This window comes from Neopsephotus bourkii, unplaced genomic scaffold (assembly GCF_033783945.1).
Source record: "Neopsephotus bourkii isolate Nb327-2 ecotype Australia unplaced genomic scaffold, CSIRO-AGI_Nbou_v1 NB_1749, whole genome shotgun sequence".
Classification (NCBI taxonomy): Eukaryota; Metazoa; Chordata; class Aves; order Psittaciformes; family Psittacidae; genus Neopsephotus; species Neopsephotus bourkii.
In genome coordinates, this window is record NW_026902223.1 from 414840 (window position 1) to 433017 (window position 18178).

The 18178-nt window shown below is 60.1% G+C and overlaps 1 protein-coding gene across 2 annotated transcripts in view; it reads right to left on the reverse strand.

Annotated features, from left to right (window-relative positions):
* Positions 1–18178, reverse strand: part of DNAH17 (dynein axonemal heavy chain 17) — a 33986-nt gene that overhangs the window by 5007 nt on the left and 10801 nt on the right. The window contains exons 29-72 of one of the 2 annotated variants that reach the window (XM_061377444.1): positions 18022–18148; positions 17658–17810; positions 17133–17258; positions 16945–17052; positions 16663–16794; positions 16095–16255; positions 15853–16009; positions 15353–15457; positions 14801–14958; positions 14124–14262; positions 13427–13654; positions 13134–13271; positions 12784–12916; positions 12402–12529; positions 12153–12301; positions 11648–11930; positions 11326–11499; positions 10517–10724; positions 10266–10431; positions 9612–9714; positions 9298–9445; positions 8552–8643; positions 8201–8362; positions 7865–8029; positions 7548–7739; positions 6956–7222; positions 6398–6559; positions 5765–5998; positions 5409–5573; positions 5207–5302; positions 4897–5114; positions 4504–4711; positions 4287–4402; positions 3817–4009; positions 3494–3729; positions 3120–3242; positions 2141–2345; positions 1726–1890; positions 1457–1597; positions 1200–1370; positions 896–1018; positions 568–761; positions 324–472; positions 49–176 (exon numbers count right to left, since the gene is read on the reverse strand). In XM_061377444.1, coding sequence (XP_061233428.1) covers positions 49–176; positions 324–472; positions 568–761; positions 896–1018; positions 1200–1370; positions 1457–1597; positions 1726–1890; positions 2141–2345; positions 3120–3242; positions 3494–3729; positions 3817–4009; positions 4287–4402; positions 4504–4711; positions 4897–5114; positions 5207–5302; positions 5409–5573; positions 5765–5998; positions 6398–6559; positions 6956–7222; positions 7548–7739; positions 7865–8029; positions 8201–8362; positions 8552–8643; positions 9298–9445; positions 9612–9714; positions 10266–10431; positions 10517–10724; positions 11326–11499; positions 11648–11930; positions 12153–12301; positions 12402–12529; positions 12784–12916; positions 13134–13271; positions 13427–13654; positions 14124–14262; positions 14801–14958; positions 15353–15457; positions 15853–16009; positions 16095–16255; positions 16663–16794; positions 16945–17052; positions 17133–17258; positions 17658–17810; positions 18022–18148 — 7129 coding nt within the window. Of the gene's footprint in view, positions 1–48; positions 177–323; positions 473–567; positions 762–895; positions 1019–1199; positions 1371–1456; positions 1598–1626; positions 1891–2140; positions 2346–3119; positions 3243–3493; positions 3730–3816; positions 4010–4286; positions 4403–4503; positions 4712–4896; positions 5115–5206; positions 5303–5408; positions 5574–5764; positions 5999–6397; positions 6560–6955; positions 7223–7547; positions 7740–7864; positions 8030–8200; positions 8363–8551; positions 8644–9297; positions 9446–9611; positions 9715–10265; positions 10432–10516; positions 10725–11325; positions 11500–11647; positions 11931–12152; positions 12302–12401; positions 12530–12783; positions 12917–13133; positions 13272–13426; positions 13655–14123; positions 14263–14800; positions 14959–15352; positions 15458–15852; positions 16010–16094; positions 16256–16662; positions 16795–16944; positions 17053–17132; positions 17259–17657; positions 17811–18021; positions 18149–18178 lie in introns of those variants that run through there. The other variant, XM_061377443.1, reaches the window with a different exon arrangement.

Consider the following 18178-nt stretch of genomic DNA (forward strand, 5'->3'; position numbering starts at 1 on the left):
GCCCAGGGACACTCTGAGCTGTAGCTGGCAGCAGCGCTCACCACCCACCTGCAGGATGACCCAGTGCCCCTGCTCAGCTGCCACCTCCAGGGCTCTTTCTGCCACGGGTTCCTGGCCCTGCCCCAGTGACACGTTGTGGATCCTCCCGTTTTCAATGGTGAAGTTCAGTTTTCTGCCTGGGGAGGGGAGGAAACCACCACAGTCTGAGACCCTTTCTTGATGCTATTGGTACCCGGAGGGGCTGTGCTGGCTGCTCATGGCTCATGCTGCAACTGCAGCAGCCACTGACGGCCAGCGCTGGTGAGGAGGGGGCAGGGGCTCACCCAGGGCCTCCACATCTTTCAGGGGGTCAACGCCAGGGGAGAGAATGAAGAAGAGCGGCGTGGAGGGGCTGCTCTCCCTGTACACCTCGGCAAGCTCAACGCTCCTGCCTTCCACGTACTTGCTCCCCATCTTCTCTGCCACAAAGTCCCTACAGAAAAATAAACCCATGATGTGAGTTAGGAGCAAGCATGGTCACGGCGCAGCCGGCGTGGTGATGCTGCGGGGCTCTGGCCAGGGCAGCACCTGATGGCGTAGGTCATCCTGTCTGGCCGCATGCACCGCAGCATGCACAGCTTCTGCAGCGCAGACTTGTTCTTCCACTCCCTGGGGAACTCCTCCTTCTCGGGCACCTCTGACTCCACAAACTTCTTCCATCGCTTTGCTGAGCCCTCAATGTCAGTGTCCAAGCTCCTGAACTCCTCCATTTCTGAGAGCACCTTGAGGTCCCACAGAGAAGGGAGGGATCACTGCTGGGCTCTGCTTGCCCTCGGGGACCCCGGGGACGGAGGGGACCCTCCACTGAGGAGGTGCTGCAGGTGACCCCGCACCCTCGGCACAGCGGGCGACCAACCTTGATGGCGCCCCAGCAGCGGTGCTGCAGGAAGCCCACGGGGGAGGTGGCGCCGGGCCTGGCAGGGAGGCGCAGCAGGAAGTGCAGCTCTGCGGGGTTCACTTCTTTCTTGAGGATGAGGACCTGAAGGGGAGGGCGCAGCTCCGCCACTGCCCCGGCACACACAGCCCTGCGCGGGGGCTGCGCCTCAGGTGTGGTGCTGCTGAGCATCCAGCAGCAGGGCGCAGGTAAGGGAACGCCTGCCTAAGCCCACACAAACGCGTGTACAGGAAGGTACCATGGACAGCCCCGATGCGCGCAGTACCTGGAAGGCAACCTGGGCCAGGAAGATGAGCTTGTCTCTCTCAAAGAGCCCTTGTGCTGTGTGCACATAGACCGAGTAGGTGATCTCGTCCGTCAGGTTCATCACCCGCTCCTTGACGTCATCGCTGGGCGTCGCGCGCTCCATGGCTTTGGCGAAGATCCCATGGAACGCCTGGGGAAGATCCAGCGGGAGCTCAGCGCCTGCACTGCTGGGGCTCCGGAGCCCCCAGCCCAGTCCCACCCTTGCTCCACGCCTGCCTTGAGAGAGAACTGGTAGATGGGGTTGATCTTGTTGAGGTCGCTCAGGATGAAGTAGAGCAGCGACGCTCGCTCTGCCACTGGGCGGTAGTTCTCTCTAGCAACGTTTATTTGTGCTTCGGTGACCTTTGCTTCTTTGACCTGGCCACACACCAGTTACCAGCGGGGTTACCGGCGCCCTGGCACGGGCCCAGGCAGTTCCCAACCTCCGGCTGAGCGGCGGGTGCCCCAGGCTGGGTCTTGCTGCCTCACTGGGGCACCTCACTTGCCTTTTCCTCTATGTCCATGGCCGTGCACTTTGTGGTTTCCAGGTTCTCCACCAGCACCGTGTCCCCCAGGAAGTCCCCCCCGGCAGCAGAGAGCCAGGCGAGCAGCGAGTCCTCCAGCTCCTTCAGCTTGATCTTGAACTCATTCTGGCTCTTGGTGAGGTTTGCCTGCAGCACCGGCACACAGACACACATAGCGGTCAGACACCGACTCACGGTGAAGCAGCACAAGCGCCGCTGGCAGCACCAGGCTCCGTGGGGCAATGCTGGACCCGTGGTGGGCTCTGAGCGGGGCTCGCTCTGCTCTTGGGCAATGGCAGCAAGCTGCTGGAGAGGAGCTCTCAGCTCTCCCTACCGGCGAAGCCCTGCAGCAAGCTCAGCCCCTCTGCTAGCACCCCACCGGCAGCCGGGTCCCTACCTTCAGAGCCTCCAGGTCCGGGTGCTCCTTGGCCACCACAGCAGCCAGCAGCTGCTCCTCCAGTCCCTCCCGCGTCACCAGGAAGTTGATGAGGGTGCACTGAGCCTGCACCTCCGGCTTGTAGTGCGGGTTCAGATCCTTGGTGTGCAGGATCAGGCGGAAGCTCGGGTTATATTCCACTTCCTCGTCTCCTATTCTGATGTACCTGTTTGGTTAATCACACAGACTGATTTCCATGCGCTGGCAGTGACCCACCACAGACAACCCCTCAACCCCAAGCGCTGTTTCTGGCCACGCGAGATACATTTCTGTGGCCAGGAGGAGGTGCAGCAAGGGCAGGAGTGCTGGAGGCTGAAGGAGCAGGAGCTGGAGGGGCCCTGCCACAGCCTCCCCTGGCTTCGGGGCTGGTGCTTCTTGCAGGCTCAGAGTCACAAAACAGGGGAGCCCCTGGGCACCATCCCCGCAGTCCTGGAGAAACCCCTCCCTGCTTGCCAGCCCTTCCTGCCGATGCACAGGGAACATGGTGTAAACCACTGAATGAACTGGGTGCTCAGGCCAGGACAGTCCCAAAGTCACATCAACCACAAATATCCCCGCTAGGAAACACCGCAGAAAACTGGGGGATGTGGGCAGGGGCCAGGGGAATCAGAGAATCAACGGGGTTGGAAAAGACCTTTAAGATCCTCAAGTCAAACATTGCCCAGCAGTGCCAAGGCTACCACTAAACCATGTCACTGGGGGCCTCGTCTATACAGCTTGTGAACACTTGCAGGGACGGTGCCTCCACCCTGCTCTGGGCAGCCTGTTCCCATCCCTGAGGACCCTCTGGGGAAGAAACCGTTCCTAATCTCCAGTCTAGAAGCAGGGAAGGGTCAGGCCCCAGCTGCTTTCTTGCACAGGGGTGCACATCAGCATTTTAGGGCCGCAGTGGCTCCTTGGGGCAAGCAAAACTCCTTGGCCCCAAAGAAGAGGTGCTGACCTGCCCTTCTTGGTGGTGTTCCTGCCCAGCAGATGGTCCAGCACCGGCTCCACCGTCTCACCCAGGCCTTCGATCAGCAGCGTCTGTCCCTCAGAAACCGCCCGCTTGATGATGTCCAGGTAGCTGCAGTGGGACAGGAGAGATGTGGGGTGGGATGGGGGGGATGCGCTGCATGGCGTGAGCTGGGGTGGGCACCCTGCAGTGACTGTGCCCTGTGGGATCCCTGTGGTGACCCCCAGCCCTGGCCCTGCAGGGGTGTCAGTGCCCCATGAGTGCTGCTACCATCGCGTGCCCTGGTCTGATCAGGCTGTGGATGCCCCCAGCATCCTGCATCCCCCCCGGAGCCTGCGCCCATCCTGCAGCACCCAACCCACTTTCTCTGGCCCAGGCGCATGGCCTGCAGCTCCTCCCCGTATTTGTTCCTGATCCACTTGATGCCCTGGAGCTGGGCGTCCACGACGAGGGGCCAGCGCTCGGTGTGGCAGAAGATGGTGGCATTCTCGGCGGACGTGCGGTTGCTCGGCAGCCCCTGGTTGCTCCAGGTAGCCACGTCAGCAGAGTCAGTGAGGAGGCTGAGGGGGTCCAGCCCCGGCGTGATGGGGATGGGCACCTGCGGGAAGGGGCTGTTGGGTGCCTGCAGAGCAGAGGGAGCCCCTCGGTGCCGGCGGGCACGGGGATGGGACCCAGAGCCACGCACCTCCAGCCTGCTGAGGAAAGGGATCCAGTGCTGGTCCAGCAGCTGCCCCCTGTACTTCCTGGTGAAGTAGCCGACGTAGGACACGAAGGCGGAGATGAGCAGCACGTCCCCGCACACCGTGTTCTCCTGCGCCCTGAGCATCTCCACCGACTCAGCCCAGCGCACGTTTTCGGATGCCAGGCCTCTGACAAGTCTGGGGGGGGTCAGAGGATATGGTGGCTGCTGCGGTGCCAGGGGAGACTCAGCCGTGATGCCCCACGGCCCTTGGGATTAACTCCCCTCACTTGGCGATAGGCTGCCCACGGGGAGGCACACGGCTCCTTGGCTGTGTTCCCCCCCCTCCCCAGATTCCTGTCCCTGGTCATGCTCTGGATTCCTCCCTCTGGGGAGGGCACAGGGGGCTTTTATGATTCCATGAGCCCCGTGTCCTGTCGCCAGGGAGCAGCGGGCAGGCACTGCTTGCACGGTACCTGTTTGCCAGCGTGATGACTCTGTTGGTTGCCTCAGCCTCCTGCTCACAGCTGAGCTTTTCAGCCGTAGCTTGCTCGAATTTGGCGGTGAGAGCTGCGAGGTTGGCGTCCAGCTCCTTCAGGAGACAGCACAGCCCCATCACCTCCTGCACCCGGCGCGGGGAGCTGCCGGGGCAGTGCCTCCACCCTTGGGTTTGCCAGGGGAGCAGGCACTTACGGCCACTTTGCTCTTGATGTGAGCGAGCTTCTCCTGCGCCGCCGCCAGCTCGGCGTTGGCGTCCAGCAGCGCCTGCCTCTTGGGCTCCACCTCGCAGTGCACCTCGTAGAAGCGGACGGTGTTGAGGCACCAGGAGCACAGGCCCGCGGCAGCCGCTGACTTGGACATGATGAACTCCGGATCAAAAGTGGGGTCTGACTGGTAGGGCCTGGAGCAGAACACACCAGGCTGCAGCCCCGACCTGCACCCCCGGGCTGCCCACGGTGGGCGGGCAGAGCAGGTGCCTGGATCCCTCCTGGCCCTCGGACCCCACTGAGCTCACTGGGTGCCAGTCTCCCTCCTGGATGCTGTGCCCAGGGCTGGGAGAGGGGCAGGAGCCAGCCACGGACTCACATAAATGCCTTGAGACAGGACTCAGGGATGTGCTCCTTGTCGTACTTCCTTAAGGCATCAAGGAAAGTGTCTACTTTTCCCATCATAACTTTTGCTGCCTTCCAGCTCCTGTCCTTCGGAATGATGCCCTTGGGGGCTGTCAGCACCATCACAGCTGCTGTCACGTTCACCACTGCTTGGGGTGGCGACCCGAAGGACTTCAGCTCTGTCAGGTTGTTCTGGAAAGGGACCATGGGGCCGCTCGGTGTCACCCTGGTGCGGGGACAGCAGCACCAGCCAGGAAACCACTTCCCAGCGCAGGGTCACCCACCTTGTTGAGAGTGTCGAGGGCCTTCTGGGCAGCCAGGAGCGCCGGCTCTGCCTTTGCCAGGTCGGTCTCGCAGGCTTGCTGCTTCTCAGTCACGAGCTGGGGAAACGAGGGGAGGGGATGGGATGGGATGAGAGGCCGGAGCCAACAGAGCTCATGCTGCCCTGCTCCCTGTTGGACCCCGGCGTGGTGGGCACCAGCTCACCTTGTTGATGGCCTGGACCTTCAGCTCCTCTGCATCAGCGATGGCTTTCTTCTTGCTGACCTTCTCTGCCTCAACACCCACCACATGGATCAGTTTATCCGTGTTCTCATTCTTCACCTTCAGCTCTTCCTCCTGCATTGCCAAAGTGGCTTTCAGGGCTTCCACCTGGATAGGGGAGAGGTGGAGCGCATCAGAGGGTTGATCCTGCTGAGCCCTGCCAGCCTCACAGCAGTGGCCTGGTAGAGCTCAGGGACCGCATGGCCAGCATGAGCACCCTGCGGGGATGCGCCTCCTCTCGCCTCCCTGCATCAGACACGCAGTGGATGCGGTGCGTAAGCGATGCTGCGGGCAGGCACCTGGGACGCTGTGCTCTGCAGCTTCCTCAGCCCCTTCTCCAGCCTCTCGATCTTGGCTCTGAGCTCGCCCCTTTTTTTCGCCAGCAGGTTCTGGTAGAGCTGTATCTGCTCCAGGAAGCTCTTTGGCGTGGTGTAATTATAGCGCCTTTCCGCGGCCAGGTACAGCTGGGATACCTCCTTCACACTTATGTGGACGTATGCCATGAACTTGCTGATGGAGACCTTGACCTCGGGCTGCAGCGGGAGCACAGGCAGTGAGATGCTCTGCCAGGAGCACAGTGAGCTGCTGCCCATGGGGACGCCCCGAAGCGTGTCTTTGAGAAACACAGGCGAGCGCAGCACCGATGACACAGGTGCTTGAGCTCAGCTCTGGTTTCCTGCCTCTTGTTCCCTGGGGTTAACTTGGGCTCCCCGGGGGAGAAGTTGCTGTTTCCAGACTGTTTGTGGTGGTGTTTAAGGACAAAAGGGAAACGAGGAACCCTTCATCCCCACCTGCCCAGCGTGGGGCCACCCCTGGGCACGCTGCAGCACGGAGAGCAGCAGAGGGGCAGGTCGTGCCCCAGCACAGGGCCAGCACACGGGGCTGTGCACAGACACGGCGGGCCCTGAGCCAGCGTCCCCAATGGGGCTCACCCCAATGTCCTTTGTCTCCTCCAGGAACCGGCTGCTGACGGACACGAGCGCATCCTCGGGCCACTCGTGGAACCAGTCGATGGCCATGCAGGTCAGCAGGGCAGGGAACCGCCGGGCACGCACCCGCAGGGCCGAGCCCACCGGGGAGAAGCAGAGGATGACCTGGGGCAGAGCAAGGCTGCTGAGAGGAGCATCAGCGGTGCTGAGTGGGGTCTCATAGGGCAGGGGGTGTCAGCAGTGCTCAGTGGGGTCTCATAGGGCAGGGGGTGTCAGCAGTGCTCAGTGGGGTCTCATAGGGCTGGCAGGGGGGTGTCAGCAGTGCTGAGTGGGGTCTCATAGGGCAGGGGGTGTCAGCGGTGCTCAGTGGGGTCTCATAGGGCTGGCAGGAGCACCACTGTGCGCTGCTCATCCCGATCTGCCCCGGGGCTGGGGCTGCAGTGTTGTCTGAGGAGCATTTGAGAGCACTTCACCCAGAGCCACCAGCCTGTCCTGACCCGGTTCTGTGAGCCCTGCCTGCAAACAGGGAGCCCTGAGAGCCCCTCCCAAGCCAGCACCCACCTTCAGCTGACGCCTGGCTTTCTCTATGAATACTTTCCAGCAGTTTTCCCTCGTCTCTTGCAATCCAAGGTATTTCACTTCAGGTTTCATGGCACTGAAAATGTCCTCGAGTTCATCCCCCTGGAAGAGCCCCGGCACCTCCCCAGCCGCCAGGAAGTCATTGATTAGGACCAGGAACGCTTCTTCAGCAACTTGGGAGTCCGTCATCAGGAACACGGTGGGGATGTTCTGCACCGCTGCCTTCATGCACTGGGCGGCGAGGTCCAGCTGGGCAGGGGAGAGAAACCATCACCCCCCTTCAGCGCCTCCGCAGAGCCGGGTGCAGCTCAGCACCCTTGGGCTGCCCTGGGGAGCCAGGATGGTGCCTGTGGGAAGGAGCCCTTGGGAAGGAGCCGGGTGCCGCCGCTCTGCTCACACAGGGCCATCAGCCGAGGCTGCCTGCACCACATCTGCTCTCAAGAGCAGCTCCTGCCTGTCCCTCGGGGCAGACTCCTGGGTGTTCGGAGAGCACCCTTGAGCACACGGTAGGGTGCAGCAAGGAGAGCAGAGCCCTGCACACCCGCCCGGGGGCCTGGGGGGAAGCTGCGCCCACCTTGAGGTCCTGGATGCTGTAGCCTTTCTTCAGCATGGGCTGGAACACTTTCAGGTTGCTCATGTAAGCTGCCAGCCGTGCCAGGCTCTGCTTGCCGCTGCCTCCAACCCCCACCAGCAGCGCGTTGCCCCAGGGAGACGCTAAGATCCGACTAATTCTGCAGATATGGGAGGCTGCGTCTTCAAAGAGCACCTGAGGAGAGCGGGAGGGGGAAGCTCCAGGCTCTGATTCCAGCCAGAAAGCAGCGAACACCGCGAAGAGACCGAACCCAAGCAGGGGGATGCTGTGGGGGGTGCGAGCGCTGCCTCGGCACTCACCAGGTTCATGGCCACGTTCACCTCGTTGTAGCTGTCCAGGGCTTCCCCCAGCAGCTTGTTGAGGGCCGGCCAGCTCGGCACCGGCAGGTACTTGGGATCCCCCCTTCCCTGGGCAAAGTGGCAGAAGATGTTGGGCTTGGCAAACAACACGTCCTCACCGAGGTGCTGGGAAAGGCAGTGCCAGCTGTGGGGCTCGGCCATGGGGCTCAGCCGTGGGGCTCAGCCGTGGGGCTCAGCCGTGGGGCTCAGCCGTGGGGCTCAGCCATGGGGCTCAGCCGTGGGGCTCATCCCCACCAGGCTGGCGCCCGCCCCCCCTCACCTTCCAGCCCAACTTACCCCAAAGTACTTCTTGCAGGTGTCCCCCAGCACCTTCCTGAAGGTGGTTTGATCCTCTCCATCCATGAGCTTGTCTCCGTACGCCCGCTCAGCCTCGTGCAGCCAGAGGCGCACCAGCTCCACGGGGCTCTTCAGGCATTCAGGGGTGGAGAACAGCAAACCCTGACAACCACACGAGTCCCTCGGTCTTTGGGGGGTGTCTTATGGCTGCTTGGAGCTGAGTTTCAAAGGTTGGCTTTGGGAACTTAGTGCTGTACAGGGCCATGGTGCGCTGCAGGGACTCATGATGCAGGGAAAGAAGGAGTAAGGGTGATAAAGGAACACAGATGTGTTGAACAGCCCTCACACTACCTGGAATATGTTGGAGAGGTCCCGCAGGTTGAAGAGGTAGTGGAACTTGATGGCTGTTGGCAGGAAGGTGGAGGCGACTTTCTGGTGGAGGGCTGTGGGCAGGAGCTGGGGGTGAGCAGGGGGCACAGGGCTCCCAGTGCTGGTGCCCGCCTGTCATGGTTTAAGCCCAGCCGGTAACTCAGAACCATGCAGCCACTTGCTCACTGCCTCCCCCCTGCTTCTTCCCCCCCCCCCCGCTCCCAGAGGGATGGGGAAGAGAATCAAAAGAATGTAATTCCCACGGGCTGAGATAAGAGCAGCCCAGTACCTAAGGTACAACACAAACCACTGCTGCTGCCACCAATGATAACAATGATGATGAGGGAAATAACAAGGGGAGAGAATACAACCGCTCACCACCCGCTGACCGATACCCAGCCTGACGCAGGCAGTGATCTAACCCTTCCAGGTGACTGCCCAGTTTCTATACTGGGCATGACGTGCTGTGCTATGGAAAACCCCTTTGGTCAGTTTGGGTCAGGTGTGCTGTCACTGCTTCTTCCCGGCTTCCCTCCTCCCTGGCACAGCATGAGACCCACAAAGTCCTTGGTCAGAGTGAACGTTACTGAGCAGCAACTAAACCCATCGGTGCTGCTCCCAGGCTGGAAGTCAAAACCACAGCACTGCACCAGCTACCCAGGAGAGAAATGACTCCTACTGCAGACCCCAGGACACTGCCCCCTTCCCCCGGAGCGGCAGGGGCTCACCCAGTGCTGCTGTGACCAGCTGTGACTGCAGCCTCTGCACAGGCGCAGGCATCTTCTGCAGGGCGAGGTGCTGCGTGAGGATGCTGCTGTACACGCTCTGCAGGGCCTCCTGGCCCGGAAAGCTCACGGCAAAGACGCAGAAGTGGCGCTGTGCCCAGGGGCAAACATTCAGGCAGGAGTTTTGCCCTGCATAGGCTGATGCAGGCGTCCTGCAGCGTGATGGCCCCCGTCCCACCCTGTCCCATCCCACCTCACCCCACCTAGCTCCAGTCCCAGGACAGTGAACCCGCTGCATCCCTGTGTATCCTGTTTACCTGCAGCCTGGAGTCGATGGTGAAGGATCCTGCTGTTGGGTTCATGCAGGCCACATACTGGCAGTTGTGAATGTCCTTCAGGGTCAGTTTGGTCCTGTCGTACCTGCACAGGGACCAGCACTGTGATGCTTTCCCCAGGGATGGGTTTCTCCAGTTAGACTGTGCCCCACCAGCCCCATGAAGCCCCATTTGGGGGGATGTGGGAACAGGGATCCCCATTTCCCTGGTGCTCAGCAAAGCCTAGCACTGCTCTTGGCAATGCTACGTGGGTCCCTTCATGCACCCCAAGCCTCTCCATGGCAGCTGGCACTTGCCACCTCCTCCCCGTCTCAGGGGAGCCTTCTGCACTGCAGGATGCATTGCCAGGCACCGGGAACCCCGCCAGGGCTTCCCCGCCGGTGCTGGCAGCGCGGCTGTTTGCGCTGGGTGGGGTTTGGAGTCCCCAGCAGGGAGTTTCCCCATTCCCCTGCCAGAGCCTTCCCCGCAGCTCCGGGAATGAGCAGGCAGCGGGGGAACGGGAGGCTCAGCTCCGCAGCAGTGCGCTGGGGGGGCAGCACGGGCAAGGCACAGCTGGGAGCGGTGCCAGCATGGCAGGGATTGCCAGGCAGACGGTCACCAAGGCCCCACGGCAGGGGCCGCTGGCCAGATACCCACCAGTGCCCGTGGTCCAAGTGCTGCCGGATGAGCGTGTGCGGTGCCACGGTGCCGTACTCGTCCACCTCCGGCACGTTCATGTCGTCAATGAAGTAGATGAGCCGCTTGCTCCCAGGCGGGCCGTAGCTCCTCCCGGATTTCTTCTCCAGGGGCTTCTCGAGGACAGCTGCATTGGGCGGAGGTGAGCAGTGGGGCAGTGCCATGGGGCACAGCCCCGAGTGGGGCTGGCTGCTGGCTGGGGCTGGCCTTACCCTGCAGCATGGCTGAGGTGGTGTAGAAGTTAAAAGGCACAAACTGCACGAGGTATTCATCTGTGCTGAGCGTCTCGAGCTTGTCCCGCACCAGGACTGACTTCCCCGTGCCCGCATTGCCCACCAGCATCACCGGCTTCTTCTTCTCCACCAGCAGGTCCATGAGGAAGCGCAGGCGCGTGGTCTCGGTGGTGTGCACCAGGGAGGCCTGCGGAAACGGCACCGTCAGTCCCCGGAGCTCGCCTCTTGCTGCTGGAGGTGTTTGCAGGCAGGTGCCGGAGCCGCGCCTGGCTCCCCCAGCGATGCCCCTGGTCTCACAGAAGATGCTTGCTCTGCACAAACCTGGTCCCTTTCTAAAGCCTAAGGCTCAGGTGTGTGCTTATTCTAAAGATTTTCTGACCCAAACTAGGAGCTGTGAGAAAAACGAGTTCTTAAAGAGCACAGCCCAGGTCCTGAAGCTGTTCCAGTGGCTTTGCTCGGCCATCGCAGGAATCAAATGAATCCCTGGCCCCTGGCCCTTTCCCTGGCCCAAGCCCCCTCCCTCAGGACACCAGTGCAAAACAAATGTAAATAAAGTTTTAAAGCCCATTTTGGCTTTCAGACAACCGTTATTAATTATTTGAGAACCTACCAAGCCAGAGGCTGACCTGAAATTTTAAAAGAGGACTCGGAACTTGCAGCCCCGCTGAGGTTTCCATGGGGTGAAGCAGAGCCATGGATGGGGTCTGCCTGGTGCCACGCTGGGGAAGCCCATGGAGTAGCAGCCAAATAAAGCACATAACCACAGAGAGCCTGTGGAGGATACCTACCTGCAAAGGGACATCAGGGCTGAGGTTGAATTCTGGCACTTTTTCAGACCAGGGAGTGAATCTCTTCGATTCCGGATGGATGAAGTAGTCAAAAATTGTCCCCTGAGAAGGGAACTTGATAGTTTTGAATTCGCTCAGCCACCACTTGCTGAACTCGAGGCGGTAATCCATGAGCTGGGAGGAACCAAACAGAGAGCAGCTCAGAAACTGGCTTTAGGATCTGCTGCTTTAGGATCGTCCGGAGGGAGGCAGCCGTGGGCAGGAGGCTCTGGTGAGCAGGGAGGCGCGGGCAGGCGCTGGGTACTTGGTCCTACAGTTGTACCTGGTCCTGGAACAGGGCCCCACCAAAGGCCCAGGTACAGGCGAAGACGAAGTAGAGCTCATAGAGGTCCCGGGACGAGTCCGGCGGCACGTTCTGTGGCGTCAGGAGGCACTCAAGCAGGAACAGCACCATCTGAACCAGCGTGACCTCAGGGATAGGGGTGATCTTCTTGAATGCGGTCTTGTGCTTGTCCAGGCACACCGGCAGGTACTTGTCAAAGAGGATTGTCAGACTGGCCTTCTCGGACTGCACTGGCCTCGTCTCGATCCAGCTGGTCACAATGCTGCCAGAGGGACAGGCAGGGCTGCAGGCCAGCGCACGGGAGCCAGCAGCCCCCCCATCCCATCCCATCCCGTCCCATCCCATCCATCCCATCCCATCCCATCCCATCCCATCCCATCCCATCCCATCCCATCCCATCCATCCCATCCCATCCCATCCATCCCATCCCATCCCATCCCATCCCATCCCATCCCATCCCATCCATCCCCCTCCCTGGGCTCACGGGCTCCAGCCCAGGTCAGTGGGGTTGATGTAGAGGATCCCTGCCCGGGACACGGTGGCCGGTGTGGCAGTCCGCAGGTGGCTGGTCTCGAAGAGGAGCCGCATGGTGGGGTTGAGGGGGATGCGCTCATTGCTGGCCAAGGTGAGAACCTGGGGAGGAGCCCATAATGGGGGCAGGCCCTGATCTTGGGGCACAGGCATGAACACATCGAATCACCTTGAATTAATGAGGGGTTATGATGGCACCGACCTTATTGTCATCCATGACTGTGTTCAGGGACTCAATCCACATGGGGTCAATATCTCCATCGAGTATGATCCATTTGGGCCCTTTATGTGTGATGTTGGCCAGGTCACGCATTGCTGTAGAAAATAGACCTGCCCCATAGAAAGACACATAAATTTGTCCTTTTGAGCAACGTTTGCTGGGGACACACACACAGGGCTGGGTGCGTCCCTGAACCGTGTCCCCCTCCCTCACACGTCACTAAAATGCCCCTAGAAAAGATCTTCCCATTGCACCACCGCATCCCAAGGTGTTTACAGAGACATGCTGTATGAAGTGAATCACAAAGCTGCTGCAGGACGGCTGCCACGCGGGTGAGCGACCGCTCACAGCGCCGGTGTCTCACCGTCCTTCCACTGCCGCGTGGACGGGTGAATAACGCCGAAGAGCTCGTCGCAGGTCACAGCCTTGGGGTCGAGGTCCACGGTGACTGGCTTCCGCTGCATGTTCCTGTACGTCTCATTGAGCGACCGCAGGACCTGCGCACGGGAACCATGCAGCCGTGGTGCTGGGCCCGGCCCTTGCGGTCCTCAAGGGTCTGGTGTGGCCCCGGGCACCGGCTGCGCTGCCGTCCCTGCCCCAGGCACAGCTGCTGACTGCGGCTGGCACAGGCATCGGAGAGGATGGGAGAGGCCATGGGATGTGCTTGACCGGGGCAGGAGGGGACTCGTGTCCGCAGGGATGGTCTGTGGCTACCTGGGACTTGCCACAGCCGGCGCTGCCGATGACAAAGACGGAGTGCCTCACTTGCAGCAGCTCCTCCAGCTGCACCACCTTCAGCACAAAGCTCTCCTCTGCCTGCAGCTTCAGCTCCAGCACAGACTGCCTAATGACCTGGGAGGGAGAGCAGGCGCTGACTACGGGCACTGGCCACAGGCAGCTGCCACAGCCTCTGCGAGACCCCAGAGACCACCTGGCTTCCCCCGATGTGCCCAATGCACCTTCAGCCTCTGGACCCTGCCAGGGCTGGGAGGGCTCCGGGTTCCCACCTTCTCCAGCTGGAGGTCCCTCTTCCTGGGAACATCCAGGGCTGGGAACAGGTCTCCAATCAGCCTCATGAAGACGGGCAAGTCATCTGTGACGATCTTGGGGATGTTGAAGTCTCTTAAAGCTCTCATCAGAACTTGGTCCTCAGCAGAGTTTGGGTCCTCTCTCTTCAAGGAGCCTGCTACCACCAGCACGGACTTGATAGCCCGCAGTCCCCAGTCATAGTGGTCCTGTGACAGGCAGCGAAGTATTAGACTTCATCTGGGGGGAGGGAGAACTGCCTTAACCAACACCCCTGAGGAACACCCTCTCCATCACCCCAGCCCCAGATTATCCACACTGTCCAGACAAGAGGCCATAAAGTGAGCTTATTGACAGGACAAGCCCCAGCCTGGGCTTGATTCCTGGAAGCATGTGTTTCTGTAAATCACTTCTGCCGAGATGAACAGTATCTGGATGCTCTCATCTTAACTGACTGTATTCTGTTTGATTCTGGTTTTGGAATACTTGATTTCTTCTGGAAGGCAGAAATATGGCACATGATGCATAGCGTGGAAGTGGAATTTACCCAGCCACAGACCTGAGCTATGCAGAGCATCAGCCAGCGCATTACTACCAACAGTCTCACTACGATCCATCAGACTTGAAATTCAAGCGAGCTCTTTCACCTTCAAGGGCTGTGCAATACTGTGACATTACCTGTTTAGACAGAAGCTCCTTACAGAGTGCGTACAGAGTAATGAACTTCCTTGCTAGGAGCTTCGCATCCATAAAGCCTTCTGCAACAAGCATGATTTCACATATCAGCTCAAAGTCGGGGACCACCATGGCGCAGGGCCTGTGAAGGGCAGGAGGGGTTTGCAGGGCTGTGCATGAGCACCCGCAAGCCCTCATCCTCCCCTAGCCAGCAACCTGAGTTGCCAATCTAACTCATTCCCTGCTATTGGCATCAGAGAGCTGGGGCCCTGGGGGTCTCTTGTCCAGCTTTCTGCTCCAAGCAGGGTGTCACAACTGGATCAGGTCACCCTGAGCCTTCTGCAGTCACAGCTTGAGTTCCTCCAAGGCCACAGATCCCACAGCACCCCTGGGCCACCCCTTAAGCGTGTAACCACCTTTTCCAGCTATTCTCAAGTGGATCTGTAGCTCAAGGTGGCAGCTGGACACCCCCAGCATCCTGTCCCCAGGCTGAGCAGCCCCTGAGCACCCCAGGGCTCTGAGCGGGGCTGTCCTGGGAAACAAGGTGTCCCCAACACAAACACCCTCATTTGCACTAGCAGGGGCTGAGGTCACGTTATGGATGCAGCACACAAGTGTTGCTGCAGAGGTAAATGCTGCAGTTACTGCAGTCACGCACAGACCCATCCACCCACAGTTACCTGAAGAGAGCTTTTAAGTTTTGAGGAAGTTCTGTCCGTCCTGCATAGCCAGGGTTCATGGTGATGAAGAGCCCAACGGATGGGACCAGGCTGATCGTCTCCCCAAGGAAACTGAAGGTCTTCTTCTTGGCACGAAGTGCATCTTGAATAGACTTCACCTGCCAGGAGCAGAGGTGTTGGTGCTGGCAGCACTGCAGGCCCCTGTGCTCACCCTCAGCAGCCACCCTGGAAGGTGAGCCTGGAGGTCTGACGTGCCATGAGCAATGCTAGCAGTAATACCTTTCCAAAGCCACAGCTCCAGGCGATGGCAGTGCCAGTGGGTGTGATGGGGGGTTGGGATGGGACACAGAGGGGCTGCATGACCTTAAATGTGCCCAAAGCCCCCCATACTGCTACACTACCCCCCCATCTGCATCCCAACACGACACAGTGGAAATAACAGCAGCAAACCATCCCTTTGAAAGTCAGGTTTAAGTGAGAGAACGTTCTGCATGTGAGCTGGAATGTCTCATCCAGTCCCTACCTGCTGCTGGTGTGCACAGGAGCACATACCTGCACAGCGATCACGGACAACACCTCCACTGCAATGCGGTTGAACTCATCGAAGCAGCCCCAGGCGCCGGTCTGAGCCAGGCCTTTGTAGATATTGCCACAGGACTGCAGGGAGAGCACAGAGATGCTTTACACAGAGGCTGCAATGTGGGGATTTGTTACAACAGCTCAGGTACCGGGAGCTGCTCTTGCTTCTGTGGTTAGTGCTGTGCCCTAGTGCAAATCCCACAGCGTTACAGCTCCCGAGGGTCCCCCGGGATTCCATGGACATGAGCTGGCTGAAGCTGTGGTGGAGATGAGTGATACAGGAAGGCATCAGGGGCTGTGGCTGGACCCACATGCGTTGTGCCAGGGAGGGAGCAGCTTTAGGGCAGTGGTGATGGATGCTGCAGTCAAACACAGGGGCTGCACACTGCAGTGGTGCCTCCTGACAGAGGGTCCCCCCCATCTTGGTGGGCACCCCCTGACTCTCACCTCAGTGCCACCGTCCCTTTCCGTACCTTGTAGTCCATCTGCTCAGAGCAGTTGAAGACATAGACCATCATGCCCACGGCCCGGCCCAGGTCCTTGGTGGTCTCTGTCTTCCCGGTGCCTGCGGGCCCAGCGGGGGCTCCCCCCATGCAAAGGTGCAGGGACTGTGTGAGGGTGATGTAGCACCTGCGGCAGGAGGACCAGGGCTGAGCGGTGCCGGCAGCGCGCCGGGCCCCGGCGCCGTGGCAGGAGCAGGGAGCTGGGCACGCACCGGTCCGTCAGCGGGGTGATGACCAGGCGCGGCGCGTTCCCCAGGTACTCGTACGAGTACTGGAGCTGCGCGTCGCAGATGTTGATGCAGCAGTGCTGCACCCCGCTGTCCCAGCGGTGCCGGAGCTGCGACTGCCACGGGAACTCCTGCGCGCTCTCCACCTGCGGGGCAGCCGGTCCCGACCCGCTGAGCTCCCGCACCAGGAGCACACCAGGACCGTTCCCCCCCTCTGTGCGTGGGGAGAGGGCGCAGGCAGGTCCCAGTGCAGCGCTGGGGCGGGTGAGGACCATCCCTCCATGTGCCTGTGCACAGCCCCGCGCTGAGGGTCACCATGGGAACTGGCAGAGCTGCTCCTGGAGCTGGCTTTGCGTGAGCCCCAGCCTGGTCTCGTCTGCCCCAGCCGTGCTGCCACCTCCCCAGCTCCCCCATGCACCCTGACACCCCATGTGCGCTTTACTCATGCTGTCGGGATACTGAGAAAATACTGAGAAGTGATAAAATAACAGGGAATCTGTGCTCAGAGATGCCAGGACACCAAGCAGTAAAAATACCCTCCTGTAATTAATACCTTTGCAAGGATCATTTTGGCCACAACATCCCTGGCGTGGACGTCAATGGTGCAGATTGTCATGATCTTCATCCTGTCTCCAGGAGCGAGGTGTCCAATGAGCAGTGAAATCAGAGCATTGAGCTGAGCAACCTGAGGAAGGGAAGATGATGAACAGAAAATTGATGTCATTATTTGCCCATCTCTCAGTGACCCCCTGGACCAGACCTCGCCTCTCCGGAGCAGAGAGGGGCTGCAGGACAGCTCCAGCACAGGTCAGCTCAGGCTGGCAGGAATGCCAACCTGCTTTCTGTTGTAATCCTTCATTGCGTTCTCATAGCCTTCCTCCAGCCTGGAAAAGGCCATGCCAACTTCTGTGGTCCACCAGATCTGGGTGCATGTCAGAGCAACCTGCGGCACAGCACAGGGAGGAAATGTGGCCATCAAGGGAAACACCCCAGTCCCAGGAAGGCTGTGGGGGCAGCTCCTACCTGTGCGGGGTAGTTGAATACCCACTGCTCCCGTGGCTTCTCCTCGTAGGTGACCATGGCCTCACGGATGAGGGACCGCAGTGTGGAGCGCATGGTGGCCAGCACTCGGTTCAGCCAAACCTCCACCTGTTGGTCACATCCAACAAACCCTGAGCGAGCAGCTCCCTTCCCGTCCGTGTGACCCCACTGCCCCGCACAGTGCCTGCACATCGCGACAGCCTTATGACAGACACCGGCACTGGCCTGCAGGACGCTTCCCATGGCAGTTTATGGGGTATGGGCTGAGGGTGGCCAACAGCGTGGGGAGAACCCCACTGTGATCGCCTGAGGGGGCTGAGGTGACTCTGATACTGCTGCAGCGCTGTTAACCCATAGTGCAGATCCCATCCCTGAGCTTTGCATCTGAAAGGCTTCACAGCTGCATTTTGAACTGCTGTTAGCGCCCAGCAAGCACAGGGCTCATCCCCATCCCAACCCTGCGCACGCCTGCCCCTGTCTGCGGGGGCTCCATGCAGCTCAGCTCACCTGGCCTGACAAGGTGCAGTGTGCATCAAAAGTCACGTACTCCTCGTCCAGACTGAACATCCCCAGTGCAACCTTCATGGGCTTGTTATCCACAGCTTTCTTGAACTTCAGCTTAGCCAGGCTGTCAAACAGCTTCGCGAGGTGACGGGACACCTGGGGACAGAGGCACTGGTCAGGGACCCCCATCCTGCACAGAGCTGCAGTCACCAACCCCTGCGTGGCTCTCGGGGTGCTGCATCCCCAAGAAGGAGGGTACCAGGGCTGGCGTCCTGTCCCTTAGGACTGAAAACATCTCAAAACTGCTGTAACAAGTGAGCACACAGAGACACAGGACTTATCTCCACGCTTTGCACACAGCCCTTACTTCAACTGGCTCGTTCCCATTAGATAAAATATCAAGCAGGTCTGCAGAGGAAATAAAGTAGAATCTGGGAAAAACCATTCTTTTTGTCTCGAGGTATTCAGCCAAAGCCTTCTCACAGACCACCAATCTAAGAGAAAACAAGACAAGAACCTGCAGT